The sequence below is a fragment of the Phoenix dactylifera genome, unplaced genomic scaffold (assembly GCF_009389715.1).
Source record: "Phoenix dactylifera cultivar Barhee BC4 unplaced genomic scaffold, palm_55x_up_171113_PBpolish2nd_filt_p 000097F, whole genome shotgun sequence".
In the NCBI taxonomy this organism is placed as follows: Eukaryota; Viridiplantae; Streptophyta; class Magnoliopsida; order Arecales; family Arecaceae; genus Phoenix; species Phoenix dactylifera.
Window position 1 is genome coordinate 67,815 of NW_024067681.1, and position 22,369 is coordinate 90,183.

The following is a 22,369-nucleotide window of genomic DNA, read 5'->3' on the forward strand; positions in this document are numbered from 1 at the left end:
TCTCTCTCGTGATACACGCACGGTTCTCCTCTCCCTCTCTCTCTCTCTCTCTCTTCTCTTCTTCGTGCGGGGGATGTTACGATCGGGTACTACCGGTGCCCCAGAACGCACGCCCGTCCCGATTGCTCACCGCCAAACCTCCCACAACAGAACGGCTCACCGCTGTCCCTTGTCCTTATCACTCCTTCCGCCCCCCGTTCCATCGGTGCTCCCTCCTTTTTCCAACCCCCCACCCTTTACTCCCCCTGACCTTTAACTGACTGTCGTCTTCCCCTCCCCGCCTTCTTCCTTCCCTCCCTCCCTAAGAAAACCAACGCACACCATCCTCCATCCTGCCTCTCTTCCTCCGCCGTGCTTCCGCTCCTCTTCCTTTGATTGCTGCCTCTCCGCTGTGCTATTGCCTATCGATATTGGAAATCGGCGCAGGAATAGATTGAGGGGGGAGGAGAAAGAGACGTTGCGGGCTGGATTTCGGACTAGATTGAGACAGAGACCGATGGAGACGTCGTCGAACGCACCGCCATCCGCCGCGGCGGGCGCTACTGCCGCTTCGTTCGAGCCGGAGCACGTGATGAACTACAGGGGAGGGTCGGTTCTTGGCAAGAAAACCATCCTCAAGAGCGATCATTTTCCCGGCTGCCAGAACAAGCGTCTGACTCCCCAAATTGACGGTGCTCCCAATTATCGGCAGGTCCGACCCCTTCTCTCTCCTTCTTGTCACGGAAAATTGTCGGTATTTTGGGTACCTGCTGCCTCATTTTTCTTTTTTCCTTTCAATTTTCTCCTTTTATTTTTATTTTTGTTTTTGTTCAATTTGAATCTTTTGATGAAGCAAACTGCAACTAATGGGGATATCGAGCGGCATTTGCATTAGATGCACCGATTGCTAAGATAGTGCGCGCATCTTCGGTAGATCCGTCGCATTCTTGGGGACTGATTAGAGACCGATGCACAAGCTTCTTACAATGTTGTCATGCTTTTCTTTTAAGCGAGAGTACAACAGTTGCACCGATACACTGTGCATGTACATGACTTTTAATACTATGACAGCAAGCATCCGATTAGAGACTTGAGTAGCAGTCCTAAATGGTTCGGGTGAACAGGACATTTTAACCAACAAATATGTACCTCGCTTCATGCTTTGCATGAGCTCAAAAATTGTGAAATCGAATCTTGCTACTTCATTGATTTGTTAGTTATTTGTCTTAAGTGCACCGGCGAGATCAGGCTTTTTAGTAGTCAAATTTCATTATTCAAGAATGCGATGAAAGCATTACACTGGAAAGGACCTCAGGGATTTGAATCTTTTATGCTATCATTTTAATGGTCGGTAGTGATAATCTTTCCTTTTGGTCTCTTACTCTAGGGCATATTGTGTCTTGTAAGATATGCACTGGAATCATGCACGGCAACTTGTTGCGACCCATGTCATGGTTCTTGATCAGGATATTCAGGCATGTCGCACGAGTTCTCTTGTTTCGTAGCAGCAGCATAAACAAAGCCATCAACATATCATGTGCATCTTAAAATTACTTTCCTCACCTATTAGCACAGTTTATGGTCCATCAAAGTTATACAGAATAAATAGACTCACATAAGAAGTTTCTGTCTGGTTAAATGCAAGATTTCCGCATAGAGCATAAGCTATAACTTTAAGTACTTCCATGAATATCATTGCAGGTTTTTTGTTAAAATTTTATTTACTTTCTAGTATATCACTTGCTGTTTTCTTTATAGATAAGAAATATCATCTGGTAAACACATGGTACAATAAAACCTTTCCTGAATGAGACACATTATATCATGTCAACAACTCTATATAACAAACAGATACCAGTATAACAATTTTACGTATTGAAAAATCTTTAGATAAATGCACCTTAAAAAGTTTTGGCCTAATCAGTACATATTTTTATCAGTTGGTTTGTAAGATACTGTACCTGTACTGCAGATGGCATTGGCACAGCACAGTCAAAAACTTGTCAACAGGACACATGCCATCATTCTACCAATTAAAAAATGTATCAACAATTAATAGTTTGATACATCTAAATATATAGCTCTTCCTCATTATTTCCAATACTGTACAAAGTTTTGAATTCATGGCTGTACCTCCAAAAGTTGATATGTACTATCTCAAATTCCCAACCTTCCTCCCAAAATGTAAGTATCATCTTCGTGCCTGTAAGTCCAAAGAGAACTATATAACACAATATGGTATCCTAACTGTCAATACCTTATCATGATTCATCAATATCATGTTACTCGCAGTACTCCTAATCAACAAAGGAGTTAGTATAGTTTTCAATGGACTAGTCTATTAAAAGTTAAAACTTTCAAGTCTTCTGCATTTTATCTGTAATATTGGTTTGATTAATGAAAGCAAGATCCAAAGCATTCATTAGCTTTTGAATTTTACATTATTCTTCTTCTGCTTCTTCTTTGATTAATGAAATTAGTATCCAGCACATTCATTAGCTTTTTATATATAATTTTTTGAGGAGATACAAATATATTCCCACCTTTTTAGATGGGATTAAGCTCGCTGGTTTAGTTAAAGGTTCAAACCCAAGGTCTATAATCTTGGTACTGGATATCGTATCGGTACCTTGTCGATATGGTATGGTATAGTACGATACACACCTGTTTCAAAATAGTTTTCCAATGAATTTTCTTAATTTTTATCTTAGTACACCTTGATACAGGTCGGTACATCTCGGTACGGACCGCTACGCACCTCGGTACGTCTCACGTCTCGGTATAGGTCGATACTGCCGGTACGGGGCAATATGCCTCGATACTGACGGTACGGGGCTTGTACTGACTTGAAGTTAAGTTTCGTACTAGTTTTATTGCGGACAGTACGACACGCCCCATATCGGGCAGTGTGAGGCAGTACGACAAACCATGTTCAAACTATTATGTTATACAGCTAGATGTGTAAGTTTTTTGTATTTTCTTCCAGCTTGGAAATCATGATATAGTGCATAAACCAAGATTCATTTTACTTGAAGCCAAAAATCTGATTTAGGTCATCTAGAGAAAGAGAAGGTCTAGAGAATGATAGGGGTTTTGATAGAGTCCACATGTTAAAAGAAGAAAATCATTTCATGGATCCCACCACGTCTATCAACAAAATGAAAATAGAACTTGTTTTAAATACTTGGTATCTGAAAATTGCAAGAAAGTTATCAGGGTTAACCAACACCTTCAAGAAAGATCTATCTGTAAGCAGTGTTATTCGACTCGTAAATAGATATAAAATTAAAGAAAGGGGAAAATGAAGGCAAGCTTAAAGAGTTCAGACAAATTGAGAGAATGAAGACTTAGATGGTTTGGACATTTACGACATAGGTCGAGGAGTTTGCACATGTACAATGTAGGCTGAGGAATGCAACAGTATGAAAGAGTATTTTGATACATGTAAAACGAAAGAGACGTAGAGGTAGATTGAAAATCTCTTGGGATGAAGTAGTAAAGAAGAACTTAATATCTCTACATCATTTAGAATGTGACCCTAAATAGAGGAAAATGGAGGAAAAGGATTCATGTAGCCGACCCCACCTAGTTTGGGACTTAGTTGAGTTGAGTACAAATAGCCTTTTGAGCTTTTAATTTATGCTTAAACAACTAGTTTGTCTCTTTAGAACTTCATTGTAGATAACCTTAATTATAACTTTGAAAAAGTGAGTAACATCAAGCAACTAACTCTAGTACCTCCTACATTTAGTTAATCATTGTACCTCTATTTAGCATGCTTTGACCTTGGAATTGTTTAAAGCCATGGAGATGTTCTTTAGTACAAGGCAGAAGGATGACATGTTTAATATGTTGCTGCAAATCGAAAAAATAATTACAATTATGTTGCACCATGAAAATATTAAAGAATAAGTTATGTTGTACATGAGGAGGTATTATATCATATGCATCAATGCAGATAACGTCATGCATTCTAACAAAAGAAATATTAGGAAGCAATGTTTCACCTTTTTCTTTTTTGAATGTATATTAAGGCAACATATTCTACCTTTAGCCTTATAACCTTCTCTGTTATTTGACTTGTACAACATGACATTGCGTGCTATACATCTCTGCCTAATTGAGAAGTAACATTTTTATTTCGAGGCTTACTACTTTTTCATGCACATTTGTCCTATATGCTTTATTACTTATGATAAAGCACATTCTATATGCTTTATTTTATTACTTATGATTATTCAATTAGTTGTTTAAGGTCATCTCCACTTTGTTTAGGCTGGCTCCTTGCATGTTCATGGTGTCGCGATACCTACCATTGATGGTATAAGGAATGTACTAAATCACATTGGGGCAAAAAGGAATGGGAAGCAAAAAAGAGTGCTATGGCACAACCTCCGAGAAGAACCTGTAAGATTATTTTGTTATTGAAAACTAGTTATGTATGAAACAAAGAACATATATCTTTGGATCGAATAAATTGTACTTAGTCTGCTCGATTTTAGGAATGCTACCCAATCTTTATGTGTTCACACTAGTGGATAACTATTTGCTTTTTTTAAATTGTTGAATGCAGGTAGTTTACATCAACGGCCGTCCTTTTGTTCTACGAGATGTTGAAAGGCCCTTTTCCAATCTAGAGTATACGGTCTGTTGAGAGTAGATCTCATTTTAGCATCAACATAATTTTCATCTTTTGTAATGACTTCTTGTTTGTTATTATTATACTTCATTCAAGTAACTACCTGTTTGACTATTTTTCATGTACAATTAATGTTCTGCTTGTTCCATCAGCAGCTTGTGTAAGTAAATATTAAAAGAAAGCTAAGAATACATGCTTCTGGCGTTATACATCTGCCTTTTAGACTTATACTATCGGATGTTTCTTATACAAAGGTAGTGGAGTGAGTTAGTTATAGAAACTTGATATCTTGACAGTCTTGTTCAAATAATATTAAACCATATGGCAGTTTTAAAATTGCAATTCATTTTATAAATTGAGGATTACATCATGATATGAGAGCTAGGACTAATCCATATTTGTGGATAGTTGAAAATCTTAACGCTTTTTCTTTCTGAAATTATGTGTCACAATCTGCTTCCAGTATGTAAATAGACAACAAAGCAACACCATGCAAAGCTTCATTTGTTTCGTACTTTCGTCTAGAAACTTTGTATCTAGTTTGATTTTTTTTAGAGTGTACCAATAGTGATCCATCCATCCTTGAGTCATGTCAAGTAATAATTAAAAAAAATCATAGAGAGAAGGTAGAAAGAGACAGATGCAAAAATAGTATAAAGTGCAGAAGACCCTACATGGGCTCTGGTTCTTGCAATGCTCCATAATGAGTTAATATAGCCAACTAATATGCTACTAGAAGCTCACAATTGTCAGGATGAATCATATTAATGCAAAAAATAAGGTGTTATCCACCATATCAAGTTTACTGTAAACTATATTGTGAAGGCTGTAGGCATAATTTGAATTCTAGCTGGCCTTGGGGCATCAGTTAATATGATGTCAGGAAATACATGTCACTTTAACTATTCCAGGGCTTGGACTCAGCTGAAGCTAAAGCCATGAAAAGGTCTTGGACTTGTTTGAGATCATTTGACTTGACAAGGTAGTGAGTTGAGATAATCTTGCTAAACTTGTTGTAATCCCCTCTGTAGCCCATCTTAAACACAATGGAAGACATTAAAGCTTGGAAACAGAAATTCCATCGTCAGAGGATGGAGTTCATACCAAGAGCCTTCAACCAGACCCAGATGGGTTGGTTGGCTTCCCCTGGTCATTTCCAATAGAATGTGGTCTCTTGACCATGTTTTAAGGAATCACCCCTTCCCCAAAGGGATATGCTTAGGGATGATCATTTGTGTGTTTATGATAGAATGGTGAAATTAGCCTACAGGATTAATTCTACAGAATACATTTGAACATCTATGGTGAAAGATGATAAAGCATATGCGAGGGAACATGTTCCTTTAAATTGATGTCCCATCAAGTACATCAAGAAATTTAAGACACGAGCTAATAGGCACTAAGAATTGCTTTGTAACTCTGAGGAACATTTCTTATTAACATTAGCATCCTGAAATTTTGTACCAGGATATGGTGCTTTTGTATAGCTACACCATTCTTTTGTTGACAAGAGGGAAGAATGATCTGGCAAATCAGCGTATGCCGAACCGGCCCGTACCGGCCGGTACAAACCGGTCCGGCCAGCTACCGGTACGGCGGAGCCGTGGAAACCGGTACAGGCCGGTTTCTTGCCGGAGACGAAGAAGACGAGGAGAAAAAGAGGGAGCGCGGGGAAGAGAGGGAGGGAACCCACCTTCGGCCGCCATCGGACAACCGCGGAGGGGCGTCGGAGGCCGGTGGGGGGCGGCGGAGGCCGGCGGGGGGCGGGGGAGCCCGTGGGGGCGCTGCGGAGGCCGCGGCCGCGGCCGCATCCACTGTTTCGAAAGAAACAGGGGACGCGGCCGCGTTTTTTAATTTGGGGATTTTAAGTGAAGTCGGCAAATCGGAACAGTGACGCGGCCGCGGCCGCGGCCCCTGTTTCTTTCGAAACAGTGACGCGGCCGCGGCCGCGGCCTCCGCAGCGCCCCCGCGGGCTCCCCCGCCCCCCGCCGGCCTCCGCCGCCCCCCACCGGCCTCCGACGCCCCTCCGCGGCTCTCTGATGGCGGCCAAAGGTGGGCTCGCTCCCTCTCTTCCCCGCGCTCCCTCTGGTTCTCTTCTTCTTCCCCGGTTCCGGCGGGGAAGAGCTTCCCGGTTCGTACCGCCCGGAGCACGGTACGAACCGGCCCGTACCGGTCCGGTAGGCAACCGGTACGCCTACCGGACCCGGTACGGTGGACCTTGTGGCAAATAATACCAGAATATTTAAACATGGTTAAAAAGTAGAAGACATGTACTTTAGCACATTACTAGAGTTGAATTTTCATACTTTCAAGTTAAGTTAATGAAGGGAAAAAGGGTCTCAAAAAATAACTATCTTACAATAATTTCTCATACAAAATTATGTTAGCCTAGAAATTCACTAACAAAATATTTCATAATATATACCCAGGTCTTTGGAAGTTGGAACTCTAAGAGTTCCTTGTATATTAGAATGAAATAATAAAAAATGAGCATTACCAGGAATTTTCTAAGAGAAGATCTAGATCTATCATTCTTTTTGAATTGACAACCCTCTAGAATGACTAGGCTATTGAAGATGGAATTGATACAGAAGCATCAAGTTTCTAAACAATGGACTTTTTTATTTGAGAATGCCATGGTACTATACGATCACTGAATGGTTTCTTAAATATTTGCATAACGATAATCGGATAATATAACCTTTAAATTACATGCCCTCCATCAGCCATCTACACCTTTAAATGTTGTAAGAAAGAATTGGTAAAAGTTCTAAAGAGACTGGAAAGAGTTGTTTGCCTATTTACAGACTGGACTCCGAAGACTTGAGAATTGAGTGCATGTAAAGTGACGAGGACGAAGTTCTACAAGGAATAGAATTAGTAAGTGTTGCTCGGAGCAACAAATGTATCTACAAAATTAAGTATATGAAATAGAATATGTTGTTTCGAGGAAAATGCATGATACTGTTCATATATGATGCTTTAAAGTTAATAACTATCAGGATTGACCAATTGATAGATGACATAAAGAGTTAAGTTGAAGATGAATGGGCTTCAGCATGCCAAATACGAGATGAAGGTTTTTGGCCAGATGCATGATGAATGACAAGTGTTAGAAATGATCTAACATCAGGCAAAGCTATTTTGCGATCATATTTAACAACCCCAGGCATTCAATAATGTGTTTGCACAAATGAAAGTCTGAAAATATTGCAACCGAGGACACAATAGTCTCCTCAGTTTGGTATTGCAAAGATTCCATCCTCGGTGTGGCCATAAATAAATAAAAAAGAAAAATGAAAATAAATAAATATGAGCGGCAATCCTTCAGATCAAGAGATTGTAATGGAAGATGCATCAGATTTGGAGAAACCAGTTGAGAAGAGTGAATAATTTAAAGATGCAATGTTAAAACAATTTCCAATTGATGAATATTCCTTGGCAAACACTATTAACCAAGTTATCAAAAGCTTAATGGTTATTGGTTGGAGGCACCAGAACAACCAACTAGTGACAATATGAAAAATCCTACATGTGCCTCTGTCATCAGATCTTGAAGACTCAATTGTGGACCAAACTTCTTGGAGGAATCTAGATGATCTTGAGAATGAGATTTTTGCAATATAAGCGAATGATACGTCGGCATCCTTTGGGTTGATGTCCATGTCTTATGGCTGTATTTGAATACAATTTGGACTTGGAGGTCAATTTATCAACAAAAATCAAGCAGTCCAAACTTCTAGCCATTTTATTGGTTGAAGAAACATGGAGAAGAATCTTCTGCTCAGATATCAAATGCTGCTGACATTGGAGACATTGGCCTCTCAGAGTATTTTTTGAATTAGCAAAACCTGTTTGAGTGTGGTAATCGGGATGCAGCTTGTGGATATGTGGTGATTGATGAAGCGGTAAGGGACCAATATAAATAGTGCTATGGTGAGAAATTAATAGCTGAGACAGAAATTCTTGAGGTTGGCAGAAGAGATTTTGAGCATGCATTTCCTAGAAGACTACGTGGAGTTGCTGTTGGCATTAGTATGCTTAAAAACTTTTTGGGTTAGATGGTGAAATATGGAAAGTCTTTTCATTGAGACTTGTCTGAAGGGGTTTACCTGTTCATGGTTCAGAGGAAGAAAAAAACTCTTGATGGTGTTAAGTAAGACAACCATGTGCAATGGAAGTAGATGCACTCTCTGATACATATGACTGAAGGTCTGAGAGTACGAAACTTTTAATCCAAAAACAACTGACTTCAAGATAGCTCCAGTTTGGATAAGAATGTCGGTTCTTGATTCAAAGTAGTATAAGTGAAAATCCTTGTGGAGCTCTCCTCTTTTATGGGAAATCTTTGGATATTGATCCGTATAAGAGTTTCTAGGAGTATTGATTTCCATTTTGTGTTGAGGTGGCCAGCGCTATAAATTTGTTGCTGGTGAGGGACCAGGTTTCTTTCATCCCTTTGTTTCTCATTCTATTATTACCTACTTTTTATTTCATGGAATCCTTGTCAGTCCAAGAGTTGGTCTTAAAATATTTTCTAACTTTGTGAGATTATACCTTGATTCATGTAACTGACACAAATAAATCTAAGTAGGCTTGTTGGGTGAGTTTTATTATGCTTTACTTTCATGGGCATAACTTGTGGAAATTTCATCTTCATGCTATTCTTTTTTCTAATATTGATTTGTTTCCCTGTTTCAATTTGTCCAGGTGAAGAAAGTGACATTTTCTTAATTAAATTATAAGAAGCTTACAAATTTAAAACAACTCATCATGTATTGATGTCTTACCTGTATTCTTCATATTACTACGAGTTCCTTAATTTTTCATTTGATTCATATTTTTGAAATTACTTCTCCATGTCAATTTAGGGAATCAACAGGGCTAGAGTTGAACAAATGGAATTTCGCCTAAAAGAAGACATCCTACTGGAATCCACGCGGTATAATTACATATGTAACATTTATCTTTAACTGGCTATTAGAAAATGGTTGTAAGAGGCATTTCTTATTTGCTAATTTGACTTAGCAGGTATGGAAATAAAATCCTTGTAACTGATGAACTGCCAGATGGTCAGATGGTGGACCAGTGGGAACCTGTGATGCATGATTCTGTTAAAACACCACTGGAGGTATAACTGTTGATGCCAGTCCTTTTACCTGGAAGATGGCTATTAGAATGAGTCGTCACCTGCATATTTCTGAATACTCTAAGTTTACTGATCAGTATAAGTTCTGTTAGGTTTATGAAGAACTACAGGAAGAAGGATACCTTGTTGACTATGAGCGGGTTCCTATTACAGATGAGAAATCCCCGAAAGAAGGGGATTTTGATGATTTGGTTAGTTTGTTCATCTTTTTTTTTGGATATTTATTTTTTAACCCTCCAATTTGTGTTATAGAAATACGCAATTGTACAAGCTTGCGCACAATCAGAAAGAAAAGGATAGAGCGAAACTGTTGATGAACAGTTTAGTGACTTAGTCTCAGCTCAGCACCGCGCTCGTTTGAGTTTTTTCAACTAGGAAACTAGTCAAAATTTTAAACAGCTTTTAGAGCTTGGCTCAAAAGTTAGCTGAACCTGAACACCTTGGGTTTGCAAAAATAGATAGAGGCCTGGCTCAGCTTGATGAAAGTTTGTTGAAGCTTGTTTTCTTTAAACCTTATCTAAGTATATGTTCTCAACCTAGGCTCGAGTTTGATTACCACCTAATACAAGGACTTGAGAGCTGCTCAGTATTCAACTCAGCTTGGTTCATTTTGCAACCTTCTTTCTAATGGCATAAGTATGTTATACCACTCTAGAACACTCGAAAGAAGTCCAAATTAAAAGATGGACAAAACATGATCTCTTACTGATGTGTAAGGTCCAGGCCCATAATAGTAGTTCAAGACATGAAAATGATTCATTGTCCTTTATGATCATCTTATAGCTTTTAATGAAAACTCGAATGTTGGGATTTTATACTTCAGAAATTTGGTTAACTGGCATTAATCATCCAGCTTACAAGGTCTTGTCTTGCCAAACACTCGAAGACCCATACCCCTAATTTTTCAAATCTCTTGTATTTTATTGTACTTTTACATATTGTTAAAATCAAGGTCCGCCGTATCGGTACCGGTCGGCGTACCGGTGGCGGCTCGGATCGGTACGTACCGGTCCCGTACCGATCCATACCGCTCCTGTGCAGTCGTACCGGCCGGTTTTCCAATGAAAAGCTTCCGGTATCAGATCCCACGCTGATCTGGTACCGGTCCCAACCCGGACCGGTTCGTATCGGCCCGTACCGGCTGGTACGGGCCGGTATGGCATACTATGGTTAAAATTTTTTCTGTTTGTTTGTACGTCTCCTACTCTCTTTTTTTTTTTAACGATCATAAATATCTGTGGTTTATGTTTGTTTGAGTTGACATGAAACTTGCTCGCCTATGTCATGCCTTTGGTGATTTTGCAGTTTGCAATATGAACATGCTTATACAACTTGTTTATATGTTGATACTGCATATTGTATATATTTTAGTATAAGGAAAAAGTAAACAGGTTTTGGTTATATATTGTTGCTAGTGTTGATATCTTAGGATGGTTGAATGAGTGCCCAAAAGAATGCTCATAGATTGGATCAAGGTTCGCCGTACTAGCCCAAACCAGGCAGTACGGGATGTACCGTATCGGTTCGGTACCGGTATGGATGGCATACTGACATTCGGTACACCAAAAAATTTCGTACTGTACCGTACCGACACTGTGCTAATGTGGCATCGGTACGGGGTCTGGTATGGAGACGGCAAATGTTGGATTGAATTAAGTGAACATGTACCTGGTTGTTGTATGGTTGTTATATGTTAATGAGATAGAGGAGGCAATTTCCTATGGTTGTTGCATGTTAATGAGATAGAAGAGGCAATTTCCTAACATGAGTAGGGCCATTCAGTATTGGGCAGAGCATCAGGCTGTAGGAATTATAGCATGATAGGAATGTTGATGACTTGATAGACTGATTAAAACACCTCAATTACAGAAACTATCTCCTGTTTCTGGAGGCATACCATGATCTTGGACCCACTTTTTGTCCCTCTTCATATCCATATATTCTTTTCATCCTCCACACATTGCTTCCATATATCAATCTGTAGTTACATATATTTAGAAACTTTACATTTTTATCTTCATTGCCCATTTGATCGAAAGATTGTACCAATTTATTGTTTTGGTCAACTTTACAATGACTAGACCTGTAATATATATAACTTAAGAAATGCTGTTGTTTTGAATCACCACATCCACATATAAAAGCTCTATTTAGGAGCCAACTTGTGTCACCTTTGCCTGATTTTGCCAGATTTGTCAATGAACTCTTGTTCTCAACAATCATACTTGATCTGCAGCTTATAGCCTACAATAGTCAAAAAGTCTAAAAGGAAGCTTTCAAAAATGCCAGATAATAGTGATCAGATCACAACTCAAGTTCTTTGTAGATCTTGGAATTGAACTTCTTGGACTTATCTTAGTGATGTTGTTGCTTGTTATGACCGTTTACAATGGCATGAAGATAAATGTGTCCACTTTAATCATAAACTATCAAAGCTCGATTAGAACTTAGAATATCTGCTGTAGGGAGGTTAGAAGTAGAACTGACAAAAACATAAAAATTTCAGACGGTCTTGTGATGTGCAATGAAAGCTAGTCATTGCCTCATTAGAGAAAGTCTCAGTCTAGGACGAAGAATTGGTAAAGTGAAGTGAGAGCGAAGAAGACTCACATGAAAGTAAGAAAAAATATTGAAGGCACTATCCAATTCAGAGGGCTTGTCCTTGGACTAGATCTGGGCATAATGCAGGATCTAGAAAGCTTTCCCCATATTGATTTGATAAGGCATGGATCCTTAAGATTCCACAGAAAAGGAAGTGGAAAGAATAAAAGAATTATTCATAAAAGCATTCTCCAAATCATGGGGTTCTCCTAGGATATGAATTAGGGGAAAATTTGAACTCAAAAATCTTGCAATTAACATATGGGACAAGATTGTTTTTTATGTCCATGTTAGCTTTAATTCTGCACATGCAACATGTGGGAACACAGAAAAAAAGGATCACCAAACATTCATATCAATGCAAGCTTTTTAGGCCATTAGGCCTTGGTGATGCACATGAAAGTAAGCATGTATGGTTGGGACAACTGTCCGGCCTTTTTTCCAATATTTACTCGATACATACAACCTCTTTTGTTTCTCATAGAGAAAAAACAAAACCAAAAGATGGAAATGAATGATGCAGAGACTGACTTTAATATCAAAAATTAAAAATAGGTTTGCAGCAAGGCTGGCTGTATCGGATCTGTACCAGTTGCCCAGTGGAATGGTCTAGTACAGGTACCGGTACCATTTCGTTTTGGTCCATTTCAGACATTTTTTATTATTTTCAAATTTTGAAATGAAGCCGGCATATGTTTGCTGACTTCAATTTAAAATTCGAAAATAAAAAAAAAGGGGAGAGAGTTGGGGATTGGTTCGAAACAAAGATGTGCCAAGAACACCGCACTGTGAAAAGGGAGGGGTTTAGAGAGAGGGGGGGAGATGAAGGAGAGGGAGGTAGGGAGGGAGAGAGAGAGAGAGGAATTGGACGGCTGTAAGCTCTCACAGGTTGTAATGGATGGCCACAGTGGGTTATCGGAGCTTGAGCAGCAACATGTGGGTCTTCTCTTTTAAAGTCGTGGTGGTCTTGGCTGGCGTCCTAGTGATGTGATGCTCCGTCTCTTGGGACAATCAAGTTCCCTTAAAGTAGGGGTTAAAGAAAGAGGGAGAGGGAGGGAGATGGTCGGTGTACTAGGACGGTCATCAGTCGGCGAGATGGGGGAGGGCGATGGGAGCATGAGTGAATGGGTGAGGAAAGGAAGAAATGAAGCCCTAAACCTTAAACTGGTGCCCATTTTGAATTTGTAGCATGAACCATGCCAATAATTGACTGGTTCGATTTTGTATCAAGGAATGCTGAACCGACCCGTACCGGCTGATTCAGCTCGTACCGAACCGGTACTAGATCTGACCGGTATGGTTTGGTATTAAAAATCGGTACTGACCCGAACCGGCCAACCGTACTGGCTCGTACCGGTTCCAAATTTTTTTGGAGCTTTTGGATGTGTGGATCAAGCCGAATCTGTGATACCGATTCGGTACCGGTTCAAATTGGTACCGACATCCACCGGTACGTTGGTACGGTCGGTACGGCGGACCTTGGGGGAGGGCGATGGGAGCATGAGTGAATGGGTGCTCCGAACCAGCCTGCTCGGCATGGTTCAATATTCCTTGGTTTGTAGTTATGTTATATATTTTTAATTACTGATTTGAAGTATAGCACTCCTTAAGGTCTTGCTTATTAAAAGATTTCTTATATAAAGCACATACGTATATTTGTACTATGTGCATGCATACTCATTGTTGTGTTTATAACACACTATGCTTATCAAGGTTTTCCATCCCCTTACTTGGCTATGTCATAGGGATCAAGGTTTGCCATACCACCTCGAATTGTTTGATTCGGGGCATAATGAATCAAATCGACAGAAAACTAAAACAGTTCGTTTTGTTAAGAGGTTGAACCCATTAAAAGGCCCCCCACCCTCTTGTTTGAGATCTGCTTGATCCGCTCATGATCGCCTATGCTGCCCCTCCTCCCTCCCCCCCCCCCCCCTTCGGGTTGCAATTGCAGATTCCTCTTCCTTTGGCCCCTTTGCCTCCTGCAACGCTCAATTTGCTTGCGATTGCACCCCCCTTGCGTCCTTCGAAACCCTTCGAACCCCACATTATGGATCCTTCTTCCTCCAACCCCTTCTCCTCCAACCCCCCTCTCTTTCTCTCGCTGTCGATAAGAAATCGAGGATTTCTTCACCAAGAATCAATGGTTCTCCCTCCTCTTCTCTCCCTCAAGCCCTAGTCGAGAGTGCCAAGAATCCGAGGCTTTTGAACCCTCGCCTCTCTCCCTCCTCCAGTTGCTACCGTCGATGCTTGCTCCTCCCAGTTTTTTTTTTGATCCCCGTCCTTTCTGGTTATGATCTCCGTACTTGGGAGATACATTTATGAATCGATTCATACCTCCAGGCAAGGTTTGCCATATCGGTCGGTACTGTTTCATATGGGCATACCGTACCATATCGGTATCAAACTATTATGCACTCTCGTATCGTACTGACACTCGGTATGCCCCACCATCTCGTACCATACCGTGTACCAACACTGTAATAGGATGGTACTAGTATGGAGTCCGATACCGAGATGGCAAATCTTGTCTCTAGGTGAGGCGTCCCCTCTCTCTCCTTCCTCTTCAGCCCTCTTCCTCTCCTTCCTCTTCAGCCCTCTTCCTCTCCTTCATAGTGGTCCTGGTACACTACAGTTCGATATGGCACGGACTAGTAGTATATTGTATTGATTGTTGGCCAGCACAACTGTCGGTACTAGTTTTGCTATCCTTCATACTGATAACAGGAAAGACTTGAGGTCATATTTCCCTAGATTAGTAAAGAAAAGCAAAGCAATTGAGAACCAATTGGAATTTAGATTCCCTGCTAGCAAAGATTCAATATTGAGGAATATGGTATCAAAAAGTACAATTTCATTACAACCTCTTTTGGCTCTAAATTTGTTTAGTTTTTGAGCTTCTCTCTTTTGTATTATTTCAATGCTATATTTTAGTATAAATATGGTAGGTGTATTGATTTAAACACCATAACCATCTTAAACTATATGCTATTGTTTTTTGTTGCTAGTTTAATATATGGTTTCACATAACTCACAATTAAAACTCTATTGAAAAACTATAGTTGTGCGTTAACAATTGAAATGTAATTACTAGAAATGAGTAAATTTGATGTATGATACTAGATATGATCAACATTTTAGATGAAATAATCTACCATTAGCACTTGTTTTGACAAATGAATAAATAACAAATATATTTACCCCACTATTAAGGAGCAAGAACCATATTTTTGAGATTAGGAAGGTAGCCCCTCACCATATTGCCACATCAAGGACCTAATGGGTCAAATATATCTTCATCAGGTACTATCCTAATGTTGTGGACTTGGTAGAGGTGGTACTGTTGGAGTGTCGTACTTGTGGTATCACTTGTTATTGTCTCATTTGCTCCATATACTGCAGTAGGTCCTGGGCATGAGTGAGTTATAAATTCCACATGTCACGAACAATGGGTTTGAGTACTGCCTCATTTTGGTAGCATGTGCACATAGCTAGTGCAAACATGCTACTATATTTTCTTGAAAACTTAGCCATTTAAATTTCTAAAAAAGGTATGTCGTCTCGGTACTGGACTCTATATCTGTACCAATCTATTATTGTAGGTATGCTTGGTACAAAGGCCGATTGAGTGTACCGACACTTAGTATGCCCCTTATACTACATACCAGTTTAGTACTGGTACGCTACGGTCGGTATGCACAGGTACCGACCGATACGGCATTCCTTGTTCAAAATTATTATATACAAATATTAACTTTAAAAAAAGATCAAATTAAAAAAATTCTGCTAGGGTTGTAGATGGCATCTACTTGACAACATATTCGGTGATAAAACAAATAAACACAATTTGCTGGGGTTATTTTTTGATGTGCATGAAGTTTGGGGAAGATTTTGGTGCTCAACCCAGAACTCCCAATTTCTTTGCTTTTAATCTGGGATTCATGCTAAAGGGCATGAATCTGGTGCTCATACACTATCTATATAATATAATTCCTACCTAATTTCTTCAATTTTCCCTTTATTTATGGTTTTGTTTAAAAGAAAATGGAAAAAGGGGAGTGAGGCCACTTTCTAACTGGAAGCTTGTTTGTAGTCCAAAATCCTGCAATTAAAGCTCCAAATGTGTGATTTTTCATTTTTCTCACCTCCAATCCCTGTTGTTGTTTCCACCTCCAGTTGGTGGGAAAAAAGGCCCCTCTGAAGTGTCCAGCTGGGTACTGGTTGGTACCAACTGATTTGGGCTTAATTTGCAACAGACCTGTGCTGATCTGCTGCAGTTAGGGATGTTTGGGCCTTGTTTTCCCCATTTGGGGTGTGCTGGTACCTTTTTGACATGGAGCCAGCATGGCCTATCTCTTAAACCTTGCTTGATAGGCCATGTGACAAGTTGTATGCAATGAAAGCTAGAGAGGTCCTTTATAGACTAGACTTAAGCAGGCCTGGTACAAATAGCTGACCTGTACCATGTGGAAAAGATTTTACTTGGTTAGGATTGTGTCTTATGTTTCTTATCATTCTGATGTTATGTGCACTTATTGGATGATAAGCTGGCATTCAATCAGTTTTAGAAAAGATGTTATACACCCAAGGTCTTGTTTGGATGACATAATACTTTATTTGTTACAGGTACATAGAATCTCTCAGGTTGACCTAGATATCGAAATAGTTTTTAACTGTCAGATGGGTCGGGGAAGGACAACTACTGGAATGGTGATAGCTACTTTGGTTTATCTCAATCGCATAGGAGCTTCAGGTAATGCTTTTCACTTTCTAAATGACTTGTCAGCATTTCTGCTCCATGGGCACCTTAGCAGGTCATATGACCTTTGAGAGTTTATCATAACAGCCTAATGTTAAAACAAGTCACATGGCCAGATGTAAATCTGTGTCAAAGAGTTTTAACAGAAATTAATTATTATATGACCTTTTTTGAATCTCGGTGGATCAGAAATGATCCAGTTATTAGGGTAACTTGCTAAATATCCTATCTGATCATGGAAACCAATATTGTTTTTCTTTGATGCATGTTTTTTTTTTCAAAAGTTCTTATCTTGTTGGTGCAGAAATTAAACTTATATTATACTTGGGCCAAATAGGTATTCCAAGGACAAATTCAATTGGGAAGGTCTTTGGGGCTGGAAATGACGTTACTGATAATATACCAAACTCTGAGGAGGCAGTACGTAGGGGTGAATATGCTGTCATAAGAAGCTTAATTCGTGTCTTAGAGGTAAAACATCGTATTTATCTTCCTTTAGCTTCTCGAGCTTATCACTCAAGAATACAGAATTTAATATTTTTAGGCATCTTTCTTGCAGGGTGGAGTAGAGGGTAAAAAGCAAGTCGATAAAGTCATCGATCAATGTGACTCTATGCAGGTACCTGCTTGCCTATAATTTGCATTCACAAATAATTGTCTAATTTTTATTTAGTGCTTGTATCTGTAAATGGTCCCTAGGTTAGCATCTTCAATCTTGAGCTCTGATCGCAGCTTATTTACATAAAGAAGAATAAGAAATCTTCTGAAAAGCTTACTTTACATTCTGTTCAACAGAACTTGCGTGAAGCTATAGCTACTTATCGCAGTAGTATCCTTCGCCAACCAGATGAGATGAAGAGAGAGGCATCACTTTCGTTCTTTGTTGAGTATTTGGAACGTTACTACTTTCTCATCTGCTTTGCTGTTTATGTTCACTCTGAGAGAGCTGCTCTTCGCAACACGTCGTCGGACCGAATAAGTTTTTCTGATTGGATGAGAGCAAGGCCTGAACTTTATAGCATACTTCGCAGGTAAAATTCAGAGATATGTTTATAAGTTTCTTTTTAGGCTGCAAATTGCAAAACCTTCAAAACTAGAATAGTATATGCACATGATCCAACCTTACTAAATGGCCTCATTTAGTTTGCTCAGGCCTATTAAGTTCTGAAGTTTAAATCTGAAAGCAAAAGTGCTACAAAATGGCATGCTTGCAGATAGGGTATTTACTTTTTTCTAGTCCATTACAAATTTAATGTGTTGTATTATGTAACTACTTTTTCTTGGAACCCTTATTCTATCAATTGCATTTGGGTAGACCAGTTACGAGAATCATGTTTACACTTTCCAGTTCAGCTTGCGTTATATTCAATTTTCATCCGCCTATACCAGCGATTTATTTCTTCTATGATGGGACATTTTGTGTTTTGACTATGTAATGCTCATAATCTTCATCTAGGTTGCTGAGGAGAGACCCAATGGGTGCGCTTGGCTATTCAAGCTTGAAACCTTCTTTAATGAAAATTGCTGAATCTGCTGATGGCCGTCCATACGAAATGGGTGTGGTTGCTGCTATGAGGAATGGAGAAGTTCTTGGAAGTCAGACCGTCTTAAAAAGTGATCATTGTCCTGGCTGTCAGAATCTTAGTTTGCCAGAGAGAGTGGAGGGTGCTCCTAATTTTCGAGAAGTTCCTGGATTTCCAGTTTATGGTGTTGCAAACCCCACAATTGATGGTATTCGAGCTGTCATTCAGAATATAAGTCGTAAGAAGGGTCGACGTCCGGTTTTGTGGCACAATATGAGAGAAGAGCCAGTTATCTATATAAATGGTAAGCCGTTCGTACTGCGTGAGGTGGAAAGGCCATACAAGAACATGCTAGAGTATACGGTAATTTTTCTTAAACTCATTTCATGTTGTTTTATGTAAATTTCAATCTTTTTTTGCTTGTTTTATAGAAGAATACAAATTATATCCTTGAGCTTAAGGTTTGAGACAGCCTGATTTCTAGAATTGGAGAGGGCATCTGTCATATATTTTTTGATTTTCCCCTTTGAAAACCATCATCTCGTCATTCTGCAATTCTACTGCAATTATATGATATTATGTTTTGCTGAGACATGTATGCATTTGGTGATCTTCATCCATCAACAAACTATAAAGGGAAACTGATGATATGAAGGCATTGAGTGTTCAGGGAATTGATCGTGAGAGAGTGGAGAGAATGGAAGCTCGGTTAAAGGAGGACATTTTACGGGAGGCAGAGCGTTATAGTGGTGCCATCATGGTGATTCATGAAACTAATGATGGCCAAATATTTGATGCATGGGAACATGTGAATGCTGAATCTATCCAAACTCCTTTGGAGGTCTACAAATGTTTGGAGGCTGAAGGCCTCCCTGTTAAATATGCACGTGTGCCAATTACTGATGGTAAAGCTCCCAAAAGTTCAGATTTTGACACAATAGCACTAAAGATTGCCTTTGCTTCCAAGGATACAGCTTTTGTATTCAATTGCCAGGTATAATTCCTGTTATTATAGTTACTTGGATTTCTTTTGACGCTTGATGTAGGCACAGGACTATTAGTTGATTAAGTAAATGTATCACAATTAATATTGATTTTGATCATTTTATTCTTTTCAGATGGGTCGAGGCAGAACGACGACGGGCACTGTGATAGCCTGCCTCCTAAAGCTTAGAATTGATTATGGGAGACCTATCAGAATGCAGTTGGATGATGTTAGTAGTTACCATGAAGAGTTGGATATTGGCTCCTCAAGTGGTGAAGAAGCTGTATGCGATAATGGTTCCCCAAATTTAAATGTAGTTAAATCTGGAAGCTCTAAGGAGCCACAACATACTTTTGGAATCAATGACATCCTTCTGTTACGGAAGATAACGAGACTATTTGATAATGGGATTGAGTGCAGAGAGGTCCTGGATGCTATTATTAATAGATGTTCAGCTTTGCAGAACATACGTCAAGCAGTGCTGCATTACAGGAAGGTAATTAATCAGCAACATGTAGAACCGAGGGTGAGGAGGGTTGCCTTAAACCGTGGTGCTGAATACTTGGAGCGTTACTTCAAGTTAATTGCTTTCTCAGCATATCTTGGAAGCGAAGCATTTGATGGTTTCTGTGGTCAAGGTGAAACTAAGATCTCTTTTAAGACTTGGCTGCATAGGAGGCCAGAGATTCAGACAATGAAATGGAGCATAAGATTACGTCCTGGAAAATTTTTTACAATACCTGTAAGTTTCTTTCTCTGCTTTTGTAGTGTCTTTTATGTGTATGTTCATGTGATGGCATTGTTGGGTAATGAATTTCGAAAAATCTTGTTTCAAATCTTTGTCGTGTCTGATATTAATTTTTTTCTGTGGATATGAATATGGTTCTATTGTCTCCAGGAGGAACCTAAGTTATTATATGAATCTAAGCATGGCGATGTGGTAATGGAAGCAATAATCAAAGCCCGCCATGGTTCTGTTCTAGGAAAAGGATCTATACTTAAAATGTACTTCTTTCCTGGACAGCGAACCTCAAGCCGCATACGGTTCCAGGGTACGCCCCATGTTTACAAGGTATGTTTTATTGGTTGAATCTAATATGAGTATCATTATACAAGCTTAATATAATCACTACACCTCATAATTTACAATAACACATTTTGATTATCCTTTAAGGATTAAACATTCTAGAAATTGATCCAACACACATCTTGACAGCTTTAAAGCCTTTGAATTTACATGGTCATTTCTGCCAAAGTGGATTTATAGCTACATGAAACAAAATGAAGAAGCTGATGAATTTTTATTTGAAAGATCATCTAAATCATATGGAAAGAGAATTGCAGTAAATGTTGGTTCATTGAGATAAAGGAGTAAAGGACCATCAACACAAATGGGTTTTGTAAGGTTAAATATTATGGCCCTTAAATCAAGGCTTATCAGGCTTAAAAGAAGGGCGGCCTAGTGCATGAGGCTTCCGCCATTAGGGGTCCGGGGAGGGTCAAATGTACGCAGCCTTCCACTTACGTGCAAAGAGGCGAGGCTTTATCAAGCTTGGCTTGTATTAATCTCAACCTAATGTCAAATTTTCAAGATATGAAAACATGACCATGCCACCCTATATTGCATGCTTACCACCTTGTATCAACCCCGGGTATCATCTATGCTGGCTAACCATGAGTAGATGCAAGGTTGCACGGCATTGCTATGTGACAAATACAATATGCCTTTGTACCATTGTTTTTCAAAACCTTGGATCTTTTTCCTAACCTTTCAAATCCCAACCGTTACTAGCCTTTTCCCCTCCAGAAGCCCCCCTCCTTGCTCCTTCGTTGTTATTGTACCTTAACAAGGGCATATGGGGCCTCAATGTGGTAGCAGTTGTGGAAAACAAGTGTCATGGAATTAACTTGACCAATTAGTAATCTCTCTCACTCTTTCCCAATCCTCTCTTCCTCTCTTCCTAACTCTGCGGCTATCTAAGAGGCTTGAAGTTGTCAATTTGGCTCAAGCTTAGGTTAATTGCTGTCATATGTCAAATGCAGGATCCTTCAATTATCTAAGAGTTTCTTATGATAGCTTATACTAAAGTTTTATACCAACGTGCATGCTTTAGGTGTTGGTACTTAAGACTAAATGTGGACTGGGGTAAGATTGGGTCAACAAATGCTCAATTCTATCCTAACCTGTCTTGGATTTGAGAAGGTCAATAATATAAACCCATAGCCAACCTGGTCAAGCTTGGGTCAACCTAGTTAAATTTTAACAACTAGAAGACATCGATCTTCTGTTTATATATGAAAAGAAAGCAACTAATAAATAACAAGTAACAAGATAAAAATACGATACATTTGTATTCAAATAAATTTTATAATCTATTTCTATCTCGTTCTTTTTTTTTTTTGGCAAATCTCCTTTTCTTTTAGTTGATAGAATGCTTCTTTTGGTAGTTGGGAGCTGGAGAAAAGATATAATTCCTGTTTGTATATCAAAAGAAAGCAACTAATAAATAACAAATAACAAGATAAAATAAAGCAGCCATGAATAATACCTAAAATTATTATCTATTCAAAATTTCAAATGAAGTTGTCTTCATTTCTTTTCCTTTTCCTTTTTTGGGCAAATATCCTTTTATTTAGTTGAGAGTGCTTCTTTTTGGAGTTGGGAGCTGGACATGGGAGTTGCAATTGGAGAAAAGGGAGATGAGGACTCACAACATGGTTGTGGTATGAATCC

The 22,369-nt window shown here is 39.2% G+C and overlaps 1 protein-coding gene across 1 annotated transcript in view; it reads left to right on the top strand.

Moving 5' to 3' along the window:
- Positions 1–22,369, top strand: part of LOC103713385 (paladin) — a 41,787-nt gene continuing 19,418 nt past the window's right edge. Inside the window, exons 1-14 of the mRNA XM_008800291.4 lie at positions 1–691; positions 4,255–4,386; positions 4,553–4,624; positions 9,490–9,560; positions 9,650–9,749; positions 9,860–9,958; positions 16,995–17,121; positions 17,465–17,598; positions 17,687–17,746; positions 17,923–18,158; positions 18,584–19,013; positions 19,321–19,644; positions 19,769–20,377; positions 20,534–20,707. Of these exons, the coding sequence (XP_008798513.2) occupies positions 497–691; positions 4,255–4,386; positions 4,553–4,624; positions 9,490–9,560; positions 9,650–9,749; positions 9,860–9,958; positions 16,995–17,121; positions 17,465–17,598; positions 17,687–17,746; positions 17,923–18,158; positions 18,584–19,013; positions 19,321–19,644; positions 19,769–20,377; positions 20,534–20,707 (2,763 nt within the window). The 5' untranslated portion in view covers positions 1–496. The remainder of the gene's footprint in view (positions 692–4,254; positions 4,387–4,552; positions 4,625–9,489; positions 9,561–9,649; positions 9,750–9,859; positions 9,959–16,994; positions 17,122–17,464; positions 17,599–17,686; positions 17,747–17,922; positions 18,159–18,583; positions 19,014–19,320; positions 19,645–19,768; positions 20,378–20,533; positions 20,708–22,369) is intronic.